General features: G+C 49.2%; 2 protein-coding genes across 2 annotated transcripts in view; one reads left to right on the forward strand and one right to left on the reverse strand.

Annotated features, from left to right (window-relative positions):
* TTLL9 (tubulin tyrosine ligase like 9) overlaps positions 1-10,117 on the reverse strand; it is a 48,507-nt gene extending 38,390 nt beyond the window's left edge. Inside the window, exon 1 of the mRNA XM_041732377.1 lies at positions 9,884-10,117. Within this exon, the coding sequence (XP_041588311.1) occupies positions 9,884-10,117 (234 nt within the window). The remainder of the gene's footprint in view (positions 1-9,883) is intronic.
* On the forward strand, positions 9,931-18,684 carry LOC121478420 (dual specificity protein phosphatase 15). The gene is made up of 7 exons (XM_041733501.1): positions 9,931-10,136; positions 10,783-10,816; positions 12,398-12,480; positions 15,032-15,081; positions 15,961-16,035; positions 17,045-17,216; positions 18,062-18,684. Exons 1-7 carry the CDS (start codon positions 10,116-10,118, stop codon positions 18,332-18,334), a joined length of 708 nt encoding a protein of 235 aa, XP_041589435.1. The 5' UTR covers positions 9,931-10,115; the 3' UTR covers positions 18,335-18,684.
* The last annotated feature ends 903 nt before the right edge of the window (positions 18,685-19,587 follow it).

Genomic DNA, 19,587 nt, shown 5'->3' on the forward strand with positions numbered 1-19,587 from the left:
AGGTCTCACAAGGCCACAACCAAGGTGATGGCCTGGGTTATGGTTCTTGTACATGGGCTTGGGGTCCTTTTCCAAGGTCATTTTACATAGTTGGCAGAGTTCAGTTGCTTGAGGTTGCCAGACTGATTTATTTGCTTTTACTGTTTACTTGCTAGCTGTTGACTGGGGACTGCTCTCAGCAACTAGAGGCCACGTGCAGTTCTTTTCAACATGGCCGCCTAGGCAATTCACAACATGGATGTTTGCTTTCTTCCAGGCCAGCAGGAACTCATTTCTCTGACTTCCAACCCTCCCCACTTCAAGTCAGCCACAATAGAGTCCTATGTGATGCATGTCATATAATCATGGTAGTGACTATCCCATCAAATTCACAGGCTCCACCCACACTGAAAGGGAAAGAATTATACAAGGTGCATACACAAGGGGTGAGAATCTTGGGGATCACCTAGAATTCTGCTAACCACACTATCCTATCCCTCAAAAGAACCATTAGAAAGGGATAGAGGATACTGCTTTATGAAACTGACAGAAATTAGCACCTACAAAAGTAAGTGAACTCTTATCCCAGTAGTACATTCAAACCCCTGTAACTCCCCCAGCACTAGTAAGGTGTCCTACTCTTTTTTGGTATATATTTTATACTCTTTCATGTTTTCAGTTCTATTTCCTTTATGTTTAACCAGTCTTTGGTTGAAACACTTTTCCTTTCCTCACTGAGTTGCATTGACTCTTCTGTCAAAATTCAGTTGGCTGTGTATATGTAGGTCTATCTCTAGACTGTTTTACTTACTTATTTATCTACCCTTAAGTTACTACTGCACTATCTATCTTAACTATAATAGTTTTCTAGTAAATCTTGAAATCAGATAGTACGAGTCCTCTAACTTTGTTTTCTTCAAGATTATCTTTGCAATTTGGGGTCATTTGCGCTTCAATATAAATTTTAGAATCAGTTTGTTAATTTCTGCCCAAAAAGTGTGTTGGGATTTTATTGGGAGTGTACTCAATCTGTAGATCATTTTGGGAAGTGATATTATCAAGTATTAAGGCTTCCAATCCATGAATATGGTCTATCTCTCCATTAACTTAAGTCTTAATTTCTTTCCACAGTATTTTCTAGTTTTCAGTACAGAAGTCTTGGACGTTTTAAATTAAATTTATTCATAAGTATTTGATTTTGTGATGCTATTTTTAAAAAACATTTATTTATTCATGAGAGACACGGAGAGAAAGAGAGGCAGAGGCACAGGCAGAGGGAGAAGCAGCCTCTTTGCAGGGAGCCTGATGCAGGACTCGATCCTGGCTCCTGGGATCAGACCCTGAGCTGAAAGCAGATGCTCAACTGCTGAGCCACCCAGTTGTCCCTGTGATGCAATTTTAAATAATATTTTTAAATTTTCATTTCCCAATTATTTGATGATAGAATATTGTGGTAGGCAGAATAATGCTCTTCCAAAGATGTCCAAGTCCTAATATCCCAGAACCTGTGAATACGTTACATTACAAAGGGAAATTAAGGTTGGAGATATAATCAACTGACTTTAGAATAGAGACATTATCCTGGATTACCTGAGTGGGCCCAATGTAATCATTCGTTTTTTGTTTTGTTTTGTTTTGTTTTTTCTTATGAGAGGGAATTAAAGACATGGGGGTGCCAATTCATGAGAAGTAGAACAAGGGGTAAGAAGTAGGCTAATGGCAGGGAGGATGCTGGATTCTAGAGTATTCGTTTCCCTTCTTTGGATCACATTTTTCCCATTTTAAAGTGGGTGAGTTGGCCGGTGCACTCCTAAAGGACAGAGACTTGTCTAATTCACTTCTGTGTCTTTATTGGTAAGAATTTAGAGAAGTCATTGATTAGCATTTTAGGATGGACATCTATTCCATTATGAATGGATGGATGGGTAGGCAAGGGGGAGGCGGGATGAATAGATTTCTAGGAGCTTTTCCAGGTCAAGAAATCGAAAATTCTCAGGTTCCCCCAGGGTCACAGAAATCGCTGAATACAGTTTAGAATCTCAGATTTTCGTAACTTTTCCGCGAGCAAGCCTGGTGGTGGACTCGTGCAGCTCCTCCGCGGCGCGCGGCCAGCCAGGGCTTGAAGTCTCTTCTCTGAATTCATCGTTTTCCTCCCACTCGATCCAGAATCATTTCGCGGAGACCCCCCCAAGTCAGAATGCCTCCGAGGCCTCCCCCCCTTCTCTAAGGACGAGGAAAGCATCTGGAGTCGGCGGCACTCCTACCTTCGGGCGCGACATGGTACGATTCACCAGGGCCACCAGGGCCGGACCCAAACCGCCACTGCGACAGCTCCAGCCTCCGCGTCCCGTTGCCAAGGTGATGGAGGGCGCCCGGATCCTCCTCTCTGATTGGATGAGCCAAAGGCCCTCCTCCTCGCAGGGTTTGCAGTCTAGGGTCTGATCCCAGCACCCGAAAGCTCTTGCGCGCCCGGGAGGCCCAGACCCTCTTACTTCGTTCGACCTTTTTCTCCCAGCCTCTGCGACCCTGGGGCGTACACGGCCAGAGAGTGGCTGCCCTGGGCGGGCACGGACTGCCCAGCGCTTCCTCCAGCTGCATTTCGCTAGACCTAAGAGCGCTCTGTCTGAAAAGTTGTCAGCTTTTGGTAAATGCAATGGTACAAAGTTTCCTTACTGGATCCCTTACTAAGTCGCCTTGTCATTTGGATAGTTGGCAACGCAGCTAGTCAGACTTCTGCTTTTTCTCAGCCACTCTCTAATTCTTAGGCACCAACTCCATACAGGATTCATCTCAACTCCTGCAGTAGCCTCCTGATGAGTCTGCCAGTGCCCACTCCTGCCCTATCCATTTTAACTCATTCTTGGCAAGGTAGTTGAAGAGCTTTTTAGAACACAAATCCGATACTCTCTCCACTGCATCTAACTTGAAGTAGCAACTTATTCCTCATTGCACTCTGTATTGGCTCCCTGCTTTCCCTACCTCACTTCTCCACTGCACTGGGTCTTCTGTAGGCTAACCAGAGCTGAATAGAAACTGTTTTTAAAAAATGTGATGTTTCATAGCAACAAAATATAAGTTATGTAGGAATATATCTAATAAAATACATGCAAGACGTTTTATTAATGACAAATTCTTATCAAGCCTCTACTCTATTGTATGCGTCATTCTTGACTCTGTCCTCACAGATACAGCAATGAAGAAAACCAACAAATATCTGCCCTTGGGGAGTTTATATTCTCATAGGGAAAGTTACAAAACATTGAAGGACATTAAAAAGGCCTGAATAAATGGAGGGATATATATACCATGTTCATGGACAGGAAGACTCAATATCAAAAATGTGTGATTTCTTTCAAATCCAGCTAGGACTTTTGAGAGACCTTCTCAACCCAAGAGATGCAAATATCAGTGGAATAATATGGGGATCCTAGAAACAGATACAGGTGTATGTGTGCATATGTGTGTGTTTTAACTTAATGTAGAGTAGAAGTGGCATCATAAATTAGTGGTGAAAGTATGGAGGACTCAGTAAATGGTATTGAGAAACTGGCTTTCCATAGGAGTGAAAAATAGGGACACTTTGGGTGTCCCTATTTAGGGACACCCACTTTGGGTGGCTCAGAGGTTAAGCATCTGCCTTTGGCTCAAGGCCTGATCCTGGAGTTCTGGGATCGAGTCCCACATCAGGGTTTCTGCACAGAGTCTGCTTCTCCATCTGCCTGTGTCTCTGCCTCTCTCTGTGTCTCTCATGAATAAATAAAATCTTTAAAAAAAAAAAGGAGTGAAAAATAGATGCCTAATTCAAATAGGCTAAAGAATAAATACAGCAAACAAATACTTCAGACTATTAGAAAAAAAAATTTTTTTTAGAAAAAAAATTTAAGTATATATATATACATATATATACATATATGTAATATTTTATGATGTCAAGGTGGGAAAGGATTTCTTTTTTTTTTTTTAGGATGTCTTAGTAAAGGACAAGTACAAGTCATAGTGGAAAAAAGTTAACCTGACTTTCTCAAAATCTAAACTGCCATATAACAAAAGACATTATAAGTTCAATTAAAAGACAAGCTAAATAAATAAATAAATAAATAAATAAATAAATAAAATGTTTTAAAAGGAGGAGGACACCTTGAGGATGTAGGGAAACTCAACCTTTATATGCTATTGGTAGACTCACACTAATAAGGCAATTTGCAATATCTCATAAAGTTGAAAATGCACACAACTTACAATTTGATTCCACTACTGGACATATATCCTACAGGCTCTCTGAACACAGCTGTACAACCCAGAGACTATCACTTTGAAGCTAATGCGCAAGGTGGACATTTTTCCCTAACAAGGATGTTCATTGCAACACTCTTATAATTATGGGAAATATTAGGAACAATTTAAATGTCCACTCATAGTGAGATGGATTAATAAAATGGAATATATTTTTTCTTTTTTAAGATTTTATTTATTTATTCATGAGAGACACAGACTGAGAGAGAGAGAGAGGCAGAGACACAGGCAGAGGGAGAAGCAGGCTACATGCAGGGAGCCCGATGTGGGACTCGATCCTGGGACTCCAGGATCATGCCCTGGGCTGAAGGCAGGCGCTAAACTGCTGAGCCACCCAGGGATCCCCAAATGGAATATATTCTAAAAAAATACTATGCAGTGATAAAAATTAGTGGTCCAGATCTATATCAACCTAAAAATATCCTCCAAACCTACTGTTGAATGAATAAAAGAGAGTTATAGAATGATAAATATTTTTAAAGGTTGAAATTTGTATTAATTTTGAACACAACAAAGTATATTCTACAAAATATGGTTACGTTGGTATTAAAAGTTTAAAAATGCAGGCTAGAGGGGTGCCTGGGTGGCTCAGTCAGTTAAGTGTCTGCCCTCAACTCAGGTCATGATCTTGGGGTCCTGGGATTGAGCCCCTTCTCAGCAAGAGGGCTGATTTTCCCTCTACCCCTCCTCCCCTCTCATATTCTCTCTTAAATAAATAAATAAATATAAATAAATAAATGAATAAATAAATAAATAAATAAATAAATAGGGATCCCTGGGTGGCGCAGCGGTTTGGCGCTTGTCTTTGGCCCAGGGCGCGATCCTGGAGACCCGGGATCGAGTCCCACATCAGGCTCCCGGTGCATGGAGCCTGCTTCTCCCTCTGCCTATGTCTCTGCCTCTCTCTCTCTCTCTGTGACTATCATAAATAAATAAAAATTTAAAAAAATAAATAAATAAATAAAATCTTTACAAAACGTACAGACTAGAAAGATGCCACCAGATTCCTGATAGTGGTTTCCTCTAGCGATAGTGAAGGAAGAGGAGAGAGGATAGGAAACTTTAACTATTTTAAGTTTGTTTGCAATGTTTTGTTTTATTTAAACAACACAGTTGAAGCAAATAGGCCAAGGTATTCTTACCTGGATTTATTTTTTGGTTTCTGCCCTAACAAGAAAAGAATATCAGTACCATGACTGAGGGAGAAGTTTAGGATGCCTTGGGAATGTCTAACAGTGGGGTCTAACCATTTTTTAGTTGGGGTCAGCGAGGATTGGCAGGAGGAAATGGGATTTAGTCTGGCAAAGGGGATGGGAAGAACATTCCAGGCAGAGGGAACGGCGTGTGCAAAATTGGAAATCAGAGAGAGGGAAGCATGTTTGTGGAAGCAAATGCAGATTGGTGACCAGGAAAGAGTGGGAAAGAGGGAAGAGATAAAGCTGCCAAACCCCTATGTTGTTGCTGTGTCCTTACAAATCTGAAAACAGAGCTCTAGTGAGGGGAGCAGAACCAGGGCCTCCTAACTCCCTGTTAGGTGTTCCATGATAATAATAATGACAATGATAATTATGATGATGGGTCATGTGCTCTCTCTACTAGGAACTTGAAATATATCCGCCCACTTAATCTCACTACAGACCTATAGAGGTTCTTCCATTTTACAGATGATGAAACCGAGATTCACAAAATTTAGGAAATTTACTCAAAGTCACAGAGACAGAAGCCAGATCCCACAAAGCCTTGATTGAACATTTTCCTTAAGGGCATTGGTGAGTGTATTAGGTTCCTACTGCAGCTGTAATTACCACAAACTGAGTGACCTAAAAGAACACAAATGTATGAGCTTACAGCTTCTGAGGTCAGAAGCCTGAAGTGGGTTTCACTAGGTTAACATAAGGTGTCGGCAGGGCTGGGCTCCCAGGAGGCTCTAGGAGAGAATCTGTTTCCTGGCTTTTCCATCCACATTCCTTGGCTCATGACCCCTTCCATCTTAAAAGCCAGCAATCATACCACTCTGACCTCTATTTCTATCATCAGATCCCCCCTGACTCGATTCTCCTGCCTCCCTTTCTCACTTACAACGACCTGGGGAATGACATTGGGCCCACCCGAATAACCCAGGACAATCTTTCCATCTCATGGTCAGCTGATCAGCTACTTTAATTCCATCTCCAGCCTTAAATCTCCCTACTCATATAACGTAATGTACTCACAATTTCCAGGAATTAGAGCATAGACCCCTCTGGGGAGATGGTTATTTTGCCAACCACAGTGAACCACGCAAAAGGGTTTTAAGCAAGGAAGTGATAAAGTGAGACCTGCATTTTAGCATCTTCATATTCCTGGTTTTGTAAAATAATATCTCCCTGACTTATCTAAGGCAAATTGAACTTTTGACAGGTAACACTTTTGAAGGCAGGACAGTTCATTGACATCAAATGTGTTAAGCCTTAATAACTACATCTGGTGTTTTTACAGGGTTTTTAACATGATGGAGTTCCTTTGTACATGCGACCTGATTATTCCTCCAACAACCAAGTAAGAGTGCAAAGCACTGTTAATTATTGCCCCTTAGTGGATGAGGAAAGAGACCTAGGGGCATTTGGTTGCCTGCCCTGGGCCATGGAGCTGCTAAGGCCAGGGCCAGGACTAGGAACTAGTGTGAGGACTCCTCTGCCAGTATTTCTTTATGCCATCTCTGGGGTGGGCATTCTAGGAAACACACGTCAGACAGTACATCTTTGGTGCAATTTTTCCTGTATAACTTGGTGCCCGATAAACATTTGTTGAATAGATGAAGCCCTGCTCTCACTTCCGTGGCACAAACAGTGGTTTTCAAGGCAGGAAAATGGGGAATGGTCCTAGAATTCCTCCCTTTCCCCCACATACAATCTATTTGCAAAGTCCCATCAGCTGTGCTGCTGAAATATTAAGTCTGTCTCCTTCTGTCCAGTTTCCCTGCTCCTGCTGTGTCCCAGGGCACCACTGCCTCACTGGCCTCCCTGCTTCACCTTTCTAATATATTCATTCCAGATAAGGGTCAAAGTGACCAACTTAAAATGTAAACCAGATGACACAGATGGCCTCCTTTGTTAAGTTTTCCCACCAGCTTTCTAACACACAGAGGAGGAAAACCTAAACTCCCCATGATGGCCATACTCAGTCCTGTAGGCTTGGTTCCCCACTCCCTCGTTAGCCTCAACCCCCTTGGCACACCCTTTCCACCCTAGTCCCACTAGCCGTTCACTAAGGCCAAACTTTTCCCACCACAGGGCCTTTGCTTATCTTGTTCTTTTTGCTAGAAATCTCTCTACTCTTTTTTTTTTTTTTTAAGATTTTATTTATTCATGAGAGACAGAGAGAAAGAGAGAGATGCAGAGACACAGGCAGAGGGAGAAGCAGGCTCCATGCAGGGAGCCTGATATGTGACTCGATTCCAGGACCCCTGACCTAAGCCAAAGGCAGATGCTCAACCACTGAGCCACCCAGGTATCCCAAATCTCTCTACTCTTTAAATAGCTGGGCCTTTCTTCTATGTCAGGTCTCAGCTCAGATGTTGCCTATTTAGAGATGTTCTTCCTGCCTCTTTCTATTTCCTTTCCTGAAAATTGTGAGCATTTGTAAACACTTTTTCTATTTGCTTATTTTGTTTGCCTTCCCTCCTAGACCTGAGATGTCCGATACGTAGCTCCCAGCCATGTGCTAAGCAAGTGACATGTGGCTCCTGAACTGAGCTGTGCTCTAAGTGTAAAGTGCACACTGGGTGGTAAAGACTTCATACAATAAAAAGGAGGCAAAATACCTCAATAATTTTAAAATATCAATTACATGTTGAAATGATAATATTTTGGGGGATCCCTGGGTGGCGCAGCGGTTTGGTGCCTGCCTTTGGCCCAGGGCGCGATCCTGGAGACCCGGGATCGAATCCCACGTCGGGTTCCCGGTGCATGGAGCCTGCTTCTCCCTCTGCCTATGTCTCTGCCTCTCTCTCTCTCTCTCTGTGTGACTATCATAAATAAATAAAAATATTTAAAAAAAAAGAAATGATAATATTTTGGATATACTGGATTAAATTTAAAAACATTAATTTTTAAAAAGATTTTATTTATTTATTCATGAGAGACAGAGAAAGAGCCAGAGACATAGGCAGAGGGAGAAGCAGTTTCCCTGCGGGGAGCCCAATTCCAGACTCGATCCCAGGACCCCAGGATCACACCCTGAGCTGAAGGCAGACGCTCAACCACTGAGCCACCCAGGCGTCCCTAAATAGATTATTAACCACCTATTTCTTTCTATTGTTTTAATGTGGCTGCTACAAAATTTAAGATTACACATGTGACCCACATTATATTTCTATTGGGCAGTGTTGGTCTACATTATTAGCCAACAAAGGTAGGAACCCTGTCTGCCTTAGCCACCTGTGTGTCCCTAGTACCTACCATACAGTAGGTGCTCAGTAAGCATTTGTTGAATAAGTCAGTTTTTATGAGAATCCTAGGCACAAAGAGAAATGAGATAGGCAGCCTCAGGTACACTGTGAATTTGAGGAAGAAAGAAATGCCAAAGACAGTTTTATTTCTCTCTAGTCACTGCATTTCAAACAGGTTCTGTCACCAACATTCCCCCCATAGTCACCTACTACTATAGATGTAGGGCAGAGGGTGGCTGGAGGAGCCAGGTTGGCTCAACTGCTTCGATTTCAGACCCACAGGAGGTGAGCTGTCTCAACTACTTTACATTCTTCAGCTTTGGTCCTAGCAGCTGGAGAGGGCTCACCTCAGTGCATTGAGACACCTGGATATAGGGTAGCTGGGAGCCAAGGGCAGTTGCCCAGGGTCACCCAGCAGGTCAGAGGTGAATAGGATCTGGAACCTTTCCAGGTCCAGGACTCTGTGGACTCTAACTACATCCTCCTGTAGTCTTCTTTACTCCAAGGGACCCAGGTGTCTGGAACATCTCCCCCCTCACATTTTACCCCTGATCTCTTGAGGCCCCTAAGGGCAATTATGCCTGGTCTCAGCAGAGTTGACCCAGATGGCACCATCCTCATAGAGGCCAAAGTGGATGGGATGAAAGAGTGGGAGGGAGGGAGGATGGACGGATGGATGAATGGATGGACCGAGGAAGGGATGAATGGGAGGACTGGAGGACGGGAGGGCAGATGGCCGCAGGAGTGGGGGAGGAGGAAGGCTGGCCGGTAGGATGCCTGCATGGGGGCGGGGCAGGAGTGAGGCTGTTCCGAAGGAAGGAATTACCCACACAGTATGTGAATGTAGGGGGACCCGCAGCGACCCAAGTCCAGCCCCCCGCACGCTTCTGCTGGGACAGCGCGGCCAGGCCGAGGCAGCGGGGCTCCCGGCCCAGGGCCCCAGGGAGGTCGGGGCAGCGCGGGCGCTGGGATCCGAGCGGCGGCGGCCGGGGGCTCCGCCCGCCCCCGCGCCCACCCCGCCCGCGCCAGACGGTGCCAGGTGGGGGGAGCGCCCCCGCCCCCCCTCCGGAGGTGGCGGCCCCACGCGGCCCAACAAGCTGCCGTTGTCCCGCGGGCCCTGGGCCCGGCACACTGGGGCTTTGTCCAGCCCCCCGCCGCGACCCACGGTGGGGGGGGCCCCACATGACCAAGGGGGTAGGAGGAGCCTGCGGCGGCGGCGGCGGCGGCGGCTCCACCACCATTTCCCTCCCTGGCCGGGGGTCGGCGGGCGGCGGCGGCGGCGGCGGCGGCCGGGCAGGGGCCCCTGTTCCCCGTCAGGCTGCAGGCGCCGGGCCTGGGCCGGCAGGGCAGCTGCGAGCCGAGCGCTCTCCGGGCGGCGAGCTGGGGGTGCGCCCGGACCGCCGCCCCCGGGATCATGGGGAATGGCATGACCAAGGTAGGGGGGCGGGGGTCGCGCAGCCCGCCCCTGGCCGCCCCCGCCCCGCCGGCGTGGCCGTGCCCGCCTCTGACCTTCTGGCCCTCGCCCTCAGGCGCCGTGTGTCCCGGTCTCGGTCTCCCGGCGACTCTGTGACCCCGCATCCTTGTGTCTCCGCTTACGTCTCTCTCCGTGTGTCTGTCTCTGCCTGTTTCTGTGGCTGTTCCTTGCTGGCTCCTTGTGTGGCTCTCTGTCACTCCCACACTCTGTCCGAGTCCCCTGCCCTGCCCTGTCTCCAGGTGTCTCTGTCTTCCTTGTCTCTGACTCCTGGGACTCTCTCAGGTGCTGTTTCTCCATTCTTCCCCCTCTGCCTCTGCATGTCCTTCTTCCTGTCCCTGCCTTCCCGTCTCCCTCCTCAGAATTCCCCACCGCCCACCTGGCAAGTCTACCTCTCCTCTCGACCTTTCCAGCTCTCACCCCTGCCCAAGCTGGCCTGCCCCTCACCCCTGGGGCAGAGTCCAGGCCCAGGAGGTGGGGGGAGGAGATTGCTCCTTGAGTCCTGAGGTCCAGACACCTGTCACAGGAGGAGGATGGGTTGTGGGCCCCCAGCTACCCCGTGGGAAGCCTTCATCCCTACCCCACTGACCCCAGCCTGTCTCTCCTGTAGGTACTTCCTGGACTCTACCTCGGAAACTTCATTGGTGAGCACTGCCCACTCTGTCCCAAGGCCATGGCACTCTGCCTGTCCCAAGCCTGTGTCCACCATTCATGCTCTGGCCCACACACCTTGGAAGCTCTCAGGAATGGGGCCGGGGGCAGGGAAGCAATGCCAGGCTGGGAGGGAGAAGGCGCTCATGAGGACTAAGTGTTTTGTGGGCAGGGAGCGTCTCCAGTGCAAAGGGTTCGAAACGCCTGCCAGATGCCAAGCAAGTCTGCACCTCCTCTGAGCCCCAGTATCTCCAGTACAAGGCCCACTCACTCTTAGAGCTCTTACAGCCCTGAGGTTCTGGGTTGAGGCCTGTTTGGGGGTGCTGCTTCTAGTGGAGAAACTGGGAACCTTCCCCCTACAAGCTTCTACACAGAGAGGAGGTCTCTCGAGACTCGATTCTGCCCCAGAAACGTGCTAGTGAGCACTACCCACTCTGTCCCAAGGCCATGGCCCTCTACCAGTCCCAGGCCTGTGCTAAGAGACCAGCTGATTCTGAGACTCCACGCATTTCCACGTGGAGTCAGAGAAAGCTTCAGAGAAGAAGGGGCATCTGCACCAGCACAGGGCTTTCCCCCTCCACCCCTGCCTGCCCCCCACCGGCCTTGGCATAGATGTTCCACTCCCATAAATCTGATCTCCTCCTCCCTGGGAGCCACCTCAGCAGTTCACGCCTCAAGCCCAAGAGTATTGGGCTAAGTACGCTCTGAATCTTAAGTCTGAAGCCCCATGAGGGCAGGGGCCATGAAGTTGCCCCTACACTCCCATGCCCAGCCAAGGTGGCACATAGTAAGTACTCAGTGAATGTGTTAAATGAAGTAGACATATGGAGAGAGGGGATATGTTTTTATTCTGATTCTAAAAGAGCTGCATACACTGGAATTCCAGGCCTTAGAGATGGCCATTGATAGAAGTGTGAGGTTTATCCCTGGGTCGGTTTTCATATATCTTTGTGGATACAGATGTAATATTTAAAACAAAAATGCATTCTGCATGCTGTTCTGTGACCTGTTTCCTATTTGATAGTATATTGTGGACAGGCTTGCACATCAGCACAGAGGGGTCTTTTCTATCCAATGGCTGCACAATATTCAAGTATGACTATACCATTATTTATTCAGTTCTCTCATGGTGGACGTATAGGTTGCTCCCACTTTTTAACAATTTCTGGTGTGTTTACTGTTTTGAGCAGTACTACAGAGAACATTATCCTCTACACACAGCTTTCTGGGTGAGCAAACCATTCTGTAGACAGGATCTCTGGAAGTAGAGTTGCTAGGTCAAGGATATGCCAGGAAAAGGTGTTTGCCATGGAAGGAAGCATGAGCAAGGCTGGGAAGAGGCTGGGCTGTTACTTGTGGGAGCCATAGAGATAAGACTGAAGCCTAGGGGTGTGGTGGGACCTGTCATGCCAGGAACGCAGGTGTCCAAGGACAAGGGGGCTAGCAGAGAGTGGGCCAAAGTGGAGAGGGAGGGGTGGGGCAGGGAGCTGGGCAGCAAGCTTCCATCTTTCTTGGCCGTCAGGGACACATAAGTTACTCTGACTAGATTGGCACAGGCATCTCGTTTCTTTCAGATGCCAAAGATCCGGACCAGCTGGGCCGGAACAAGATTACGCATATCATCTCTATCCACGAGTCACCCCAGCCTCTGCTGCAGGTACTCCCTACCCCCGTCCTTGGGCTGCGTACAGTTGTGGAGGGGAGCTTTAGACCCCACAGCACTCATTTATCAAGTACTTACTATCTGCTGGGTCCTATACTGCCTCCCTGACCCATAATAGGTCATTCTGTTAAAAACTGATTTGTTTTACATTAGCATCCCCATTTGATCCGTATTTGGCAACTGAAGCCCAGAGAGGTAAAGAAACTTGCCTAAGGCCACACATCCACAAAGCTAAGGAGCTAGGATTTGATGGTCTGACCCCAGAGGCCTCACCCTGAGCCATAAAACGGCCCCTATGCGGGGTTCCCATTGCCCAAATGAACAGATGATACAAATGGGTGATTCTGGTTTTTATATCTTGCTGTGTAATCTCTGGGCCTCTGATCCCTCAGTCCTGTCTGCCCGAAGAGGGACTGTTGTGAGGATGCAAAGGGGCTGCAGGAAGGTGAAGATGTTTTGCACACTGTAAAGCATGGCCCCCACTGGGAGGGTTGGTGCTGGTATTATAGAATCCTAGAAAAGACAGGTAAGGATGTTGTAACCCAGAAGAGAAAAGTAGGAAATCCAGACCACTTATTCTGTAATCTTGGGCCCAGGGCTTCACCTTTCTGAGCCTCCATTGCCTGATCTGTAAAATAGGAATTTATTTATAAAGATTTATTTATTTATTTGAGAGAGAAAGAGAGCGAGTACAAGCAGGAGGGTAGAGGGAAAAGAAGAGGGAATCTCAAGTAGACTCTCTGTTGACCATGGAGCCCAATGCAGGGCACAGTCTCACAACTCTGAGATCATGACCTTAGGATCACAACCCTGAAATCATGACCTGAGTGGAAACCAAGAGTCAGACACTCGACTGACTGCACCACCCAGGTGCCCCTAAAATGGTGACTTTATAATAGTACATGCCTTACTGAGTTGTTGAGAGCCACATAACAGTCAACAAATTACAGCTGATATAGCAAAGTTAATCATATTCTTCATCTATTAGAATGTATGTCACCCACTAAAGGGGAATAACTGTGGGTGGAAATGGGCTCTGAAGATCTGAGATCCAAACCAAGTTCTGTCACAGGTTTACTATGTGACCTCAGACAGGTTCCTTTCCCTCTCTGGGCCTTAGTTTCCCCCTTTGTCAGAGTTAATGGTCTCTAAGATCAGACCTCCAATAATCTGTGATTCTTGGTGTCATTCATACAAGAAATTTCCAGGTCAGTGCAGCCTGATTTTGCTTTATAGAGCAGGCTTGTTTTGGAGTATTTGGAGGATGCAATCACTAGATTGCATGGAGTAGGTTGTCAAGTCATGAGTAGATTGACTAATGAAATGACTGCCTGCCAAATGAGTCCCCACTCCAACAGTCTTACCTCTTCCCACAGCAGCTCTGCCTCCCCATCTATCCGTGAATTTACCAGTCAGGGTTTGATGATGCCAAGCAATCCCAAGGCCAAATGTGTTGCAAAGTGAAATTGCAAACCTTGCAAAAGATACAGGGTGGTGTGACCTTGGGAAAAATGAGTCCCAGAAGGACTGGAATCTCACACAAAGCCATTAACAGGTGAGGACCTGGCCCAGGGTCCCTTAGCCAGGCTGGTGGTGGGCCTGGCACTTGAAAAAGAGTAATTTGAATATAAAAGGATTAAAAGAGGTCCTTGAGAAAAGTGATTCTTGGAAGAGGAGCTCAAATCAGCTTTATGATCTTGTGTGAAGGTTAAGCAAGAAGTAAAGAATGTCACAGCCAGTTTGTGGGAGAAATTACAGAAAACTCATCCCTTGATTATTTGAATAATTAGCACATACTTTTAAAACAAATTTTTAAAAATATTTTATTTATTTATTCATGAGAGACACACACACACACACAGAGAGAGAGAGAGGGAGGCAGAGACACAGGCAGAGGGAGAAGCAGGCTCCATGCAGGGAGCCCGGCGTGGGACTCCATCCTGGGTCTCCAGGATCACGCCCCAGGCTGAAGGTGGCGCTAAACCGCTGAGCCACCCAGGCTGCCCAGCACATACTTTTATAACTGCAGTTGATGAGCTATAAACTTATGTTAATGGTTTTTGTTTCTTGTCAAGATAATAAAATCCGTTGTGCCCTTTTTAAAATAAGTAATCTCTACACCCAACGTGAGGCTCAAACTCACAACCCCGAGATCAAGAGGTGCATGCTCTACCCACTGAGCCAGCCAGGGACCCTGTTTTGCCCTTTTTTGGGTATGATTTTTGTAAACCTCATTTGGAGGAGAGTCATTGTTAGTTGCCCTTTTCCACTTATTAAATAAAAGGTCCCTGGATCCTTTTTATCAAGTCCTCTTGCCCAAATCACCTATGAGGTTAGGATACCATCTTCTCAGAAGGTTCTGGAACTCAGAGCTGGGAGGCACTCAGAGGTGATATCCACCTTCTTTGGATGGAGGGGGCAGCAGTGGCTCAGAGAGGGGCAGGAGCTGGACTGGGGTCCTGAGGTGCTTGGGCAGCCCTGGCCAAGGTCAGGGGTGCAGCCAAGGCCCCCGCCCCCACTGCCCATGTGTGTTTTGTACTTACAGGACATAACCTACCTTCGCATCCCTGTGGCGGACACCCCTGAGGTACCCATGTAAGTTCTCTGGAGGCACCAACAGAAGTGTCTTCTGTGGTAATGGGAGGGAGGGTGGGGGATGGTCTGGGGGATGACAGAGAGGACTCATGCCAAAGAGCTATCCTGGGAACCCTAGCACAAGTGGTCACTCAGACCTATGTTTGACTCTGTCTCAGCTACACCCTTGCCTATTGTCCTGGCCAAGACCTGTAATCTTCCAGAGCTCAGTGTCTTTAGCTGTGAAATGGAGAGTACCCTGTCTAAGGACCAGATGCCCCAGCAGATTGGAAGGGGTCAGGCTCAGCCATTTCCTGGCCTTGGAGTTAAGACCTCTGGGCTCCAGCCAGGCTTTGCCATTTACTTGCTTTGTGACCTTGCACAAATCGCTTTCCCTCTCTGAGATCAGATGGCACAGGTTGAGGATCTAGGACAGGGCCTGCATGTAATGGGGACTCAGGAAGCAGGATTTTTATGTTTTGTTATTAGCAGCAGTACCTCCCAGCCTGGAAGTAACCCAGACAGATATTTCTCCCAACCCGTTGCTGACCAACATTGTCCCCAGATGCTCTGATTGTAGACCCTGGAAGAGTGGGAGTCCTCTGTCCCCTCACACCCATTTCCTTGAAAGATAAACCCTCCATGCAAATAGGATCCACTGGAGAGGCACTCCTGCCTCCATGGTGTGATTTCTCATTATTGGCCTCTTTCCCTGCCTGAAATGCCGCCATTGTTAATTCACACCACCTCTACTTGTTCTATAGTACAGGCCCCTATTCTCTGCCTAGGCTGGCTGACTCGAAGACCCAGGGCTCTTGGCACCCCATCAGTGTGGAGGGGGACAATTCCTAGGAGAACATGCCCCCCCAGTGCTCCCTACCCTATCTCTTCCTTCTCTAGCAAAAAGCACTTCAAAGAATGTATCAACTTTATCCACTGTTGCCGCCTCAATGGGGGGAACTGCCTTGTGCACTGGTGAGTTAAGAGAGGAAGGACGGGAGGAAGTAAGGGGCTGTCCTCTATGTCACACACGCACACACACACACACACACACACACACACACACCCTATGGGGAATGTGGAACCTGGGATAGACCTTCTCCATCTTGTCCCCATGCATGACAGTCTACCATTCATCTGATGGAGGGTGATCGGGGGCTCAAATCAGGGCTCTGTCCCTTACCAGCAGTGTGGCCAAGGCCAAGGAGCTCTTTCTCCCTGAGATTCCCATTTCCTCTTCTGTAAAATGGAGAAAAACCTACCTGCTGAGCACCTACCCTATGCTGGGCTCAGGGCGGCTCTGTAAGAGCCCCAGTCCTAAGAACAGCTCCTCCAGCCTGTCTGTTGCCCTCTGCTCCTCCTTCCCCCACTCCAGCTGCACTGGCCAACTCCCCACCCTCCAAATCCACCGAATCCCACCTCATGGGCTTTGTACACTGCCCAGAACATTCTTGACTGACCTTTACCCATCTTTCAGGACTCAGCTTGATGTCATTTCCTTGGAAACCCCTTCCCTCTTCCCTCCCTATCCCCTCCACTAGATTAATGCCTTTTCCTATATGATCTCTTAGCCTCTGGATTGCTCTTCAGAGCAGTTATCACCACCTGAAATTGCTTCCTTGGTTAGTGGCCATCTCTCCCAACCGTACTGTAAGCCCCAGGATGGCAGAGACCATGTCTGTTTTATTCTCTACCATATCCCCAGTACCTGAAAATTAACAGATGGTCAGGAAATGTTTGTTGAACAAATGAATGAAGTGATGTTTCACTCAGGCCTGTGATGTGGGAGAGTGCCAGGGGGATACTCCAGGCATAAGGAACAGCATGGGCAAAGAAAGTGGGAAAACAGGTCCTGGTAGGCTCTCTATGATGGAAGATCAGAGTCTGAGGGTGGGAGAGCTGAGGTGTGGGGATGGGGTGTGTGAGGGAAGGGCATGGAGGAGATTGGGCCTTACCTGAAGCCTGGGGGGGCCGGGTATCCCAGCTTTGCAGGTATCTCCCGCAGCACCACCATCGTGACGGCATATGTGATGACTGTGACGGGGCTAGGCTGGCGGGACGTGCTTGAAGCCATCAAGGCCACCCGGCCTATCGCCAACCCCAACCCAGGCTTTAGGCAGCAGCTGGAAGAGTTTGGCTGGGGCAGTTCCCGGAAGGTAGGGCTGGGGCAGAGGCAGGAGCTGGGCAGGGCAGGGAGACTCTTCCCGCTTGAGTTGAGAATTGATTGGAAAGAATTTAGCCTGTGCTTCAGACCTAGCAGGAGATTTTTCTGGGGATCTCGAACTCATGACCCTTAGCTAATCTAGCCCCTAGGTGTATTTTGTGTGGTCAGCCAGATGTTTTCTTTTCCTTTTTAGTTTAGAATTTGGATGCCTTTGGGCCAGACTGTGGATCCTTCAATTTGACAAGGGCCCAGCACTGCATGCTCTACCATTTGAATGTTTGACCCCTTTGGGGAGGAATGTCCATTCCCTACTCCACCCCTGGTTTCCTGATGAGGCCAAAGCATCTCCTTCTCTTATGCCCACCGGGCAGATGGCACATGGAGATGTCAAGAACCGACACCTCCCTGGGAATTAGGGATGAGAGACAGAAGCAGTAGGTGCAGAAAGGCTCCCCTCGAGTGGGAGTGGCCCGCTGGTACTCAGGCTTATCTTCAAGGCTGCTTGAGGAAAGGCGCAGGCAAAGAGGAAGCCAGTGTGGGTGGGGTTGTTGCTCAGGGAGGAGGGTTCATGTGGTCCCCACGGTGCTGGGGGCTTTAGCAGGTCTGCAAGATGAAGTGTCAAAGGGGAAGGAGGTTCAGGAGAGGGAAGGGACTCCGAGGAGGAGGGCACTCCATGAGGGCCCTGGAAACTCCAAAGCGAGGGGGAGAGGATGCTCAGGAAGGGGAGGGGCTAGCGGGGGCTGGGAAGCTCGCGGACCGGCGGGAGCGGCGAGGACTGGGGAGGGGACCGCCGGCCGCCTGGCACCGGCCGACCCGTCTCCTCCACCCCCCGTCCAGCTCCGCCGGCAGCTGGAGGAGCGCTTCGGAGAGAGCCCTTTCCGCGACGAGGAGGACGTGCGCGCGCTGCTGCCGCTGTGCAAGCGCTGCCGGCAGGGCTCGGCGGCCGCGGCCGCGTCCCCAGCGGCGCACTCGGCGGCCTCGGAGGGAACCCTGCAGCGCCTGGTGCCGCGGCCGCCCCGGGAGGCCCACCGGCCGCTGCCCCTGCTGGCGCGCGTCAAGCAGACTTTCTCTTGCCTCCCGCGGTGTCTGTCCCGTAAAGGCGGCAAGTGAGGATCCCGGCCGCCCCGCCGTGGCGCCCCTCTGCCTAACGACTGCCCCCCTTCGGGGCCGTCGGGGCCTCCCACGGCCTCCAGGACGGGCCCAGAGCCCGTGGGAGCCCCGCGGCGGCCTGACCCTGCCCCCGCCCCTGATGCCCGCCCTGCTTGTCTGCGTCTGCAGTCTGTGTGTCCTCCATCCTTGCGTCTCTGTGTCTGGACCGGCCTGCTGCAGCCACTTGGTGCCTTAGTCCTTGGGCTGGGGGGAGGGGGCACCCGGGCCTCCACCCTTAAAGGCAGCGGGAGTGGGAGTGGGTGGATGGGTGGGGGGTGGATGGGCCTGGAGGATATTAAAGAGACACAGAAGCTGTCTGTATGAGCCTCTCCTGGTCATTCAGCAAGGGGCAGGGATGCAGGAGCCCGCCAGGGGCTAGAGTCTGCAGGCAACAAAGCCGAGGTGGGGGGGCGGGGGTCTGTGTCCCATAGGGCCTGAGGAGCCTGCCACCTCCCAAAAACTGCTCTGGGCTGGGCTGAATCCTGAGACTCCATTCACTGCCCTGACCCCCACCCCTATCTCTCCATGGAGTCCTGGTCTCCTGAAAAGGCCCCTGAAGCCCTCCTTCTCTATGAATCCCTTTCCCCCGCTGAGCCCTTCTGCTCCTCATCAGCTCCTTCCTCTTCGCTACTCACAAATACTAGCTAGTGAGCTTTAGAGCGCCTCCTTCTTGCCTGAGTTTTTATATGCATAAGTTCGCTTAATCCTTGGGAGGAAACTGAGGCTCGGAAAGGGTAGGCTGCTTGCCTGAGGACAGCCAGGGTAGGGGAGGCTGGATTTGAACCTGGACAGTCTGTGTTCCATGGTGGCTGTTAAGAAGCAGTTCCTTGGTGCTCATTTAACTGGATTATTTGGGGCCTTTTCAGTGGTGACTTGTATTCAGTTCTTTATATACTTTGCATATTAACTCCTCATTGGATATATCATTTGCAAATATCTTCTCCCACTCAAGACCCTTCCCACCTGGAGCTTAAAGGCCAGGGGGGGCAGCCACTGAGGAGGGAAGGCCTCTGGGCAGCCCAAGCAAGCAGCAGAGTGACCCCGAGGGTGAACAGAGGTCATCGGAGCTGAGTTTTCTGAACTAAAGGTAACTTGGAGTTGAGAGGGGTCAGAAAAACCTCTAAGAGCCACCTGTATGGAGTTCCTTTCCTGTTATGCACTGAGCACTGTGTTCAGGGCTGTGGGGGGAGCCCAGATTCCAGTATTGGGGGGGT

The sequence above is a fragment of the Vulpes lagopus genome, chromosome 18 (assembly GCF_018345385.1).
Source record: "Vulpes lagopus strain Blue_001 chromosome 18, ASM1834538v1, whole genome shotgun sequence".
Lineage (NCBI taxonomy): Eukaryota > Metazoa > Chordata > Mammalia > Carnivora > Canidae > Vulpes > Vulpes lagopus.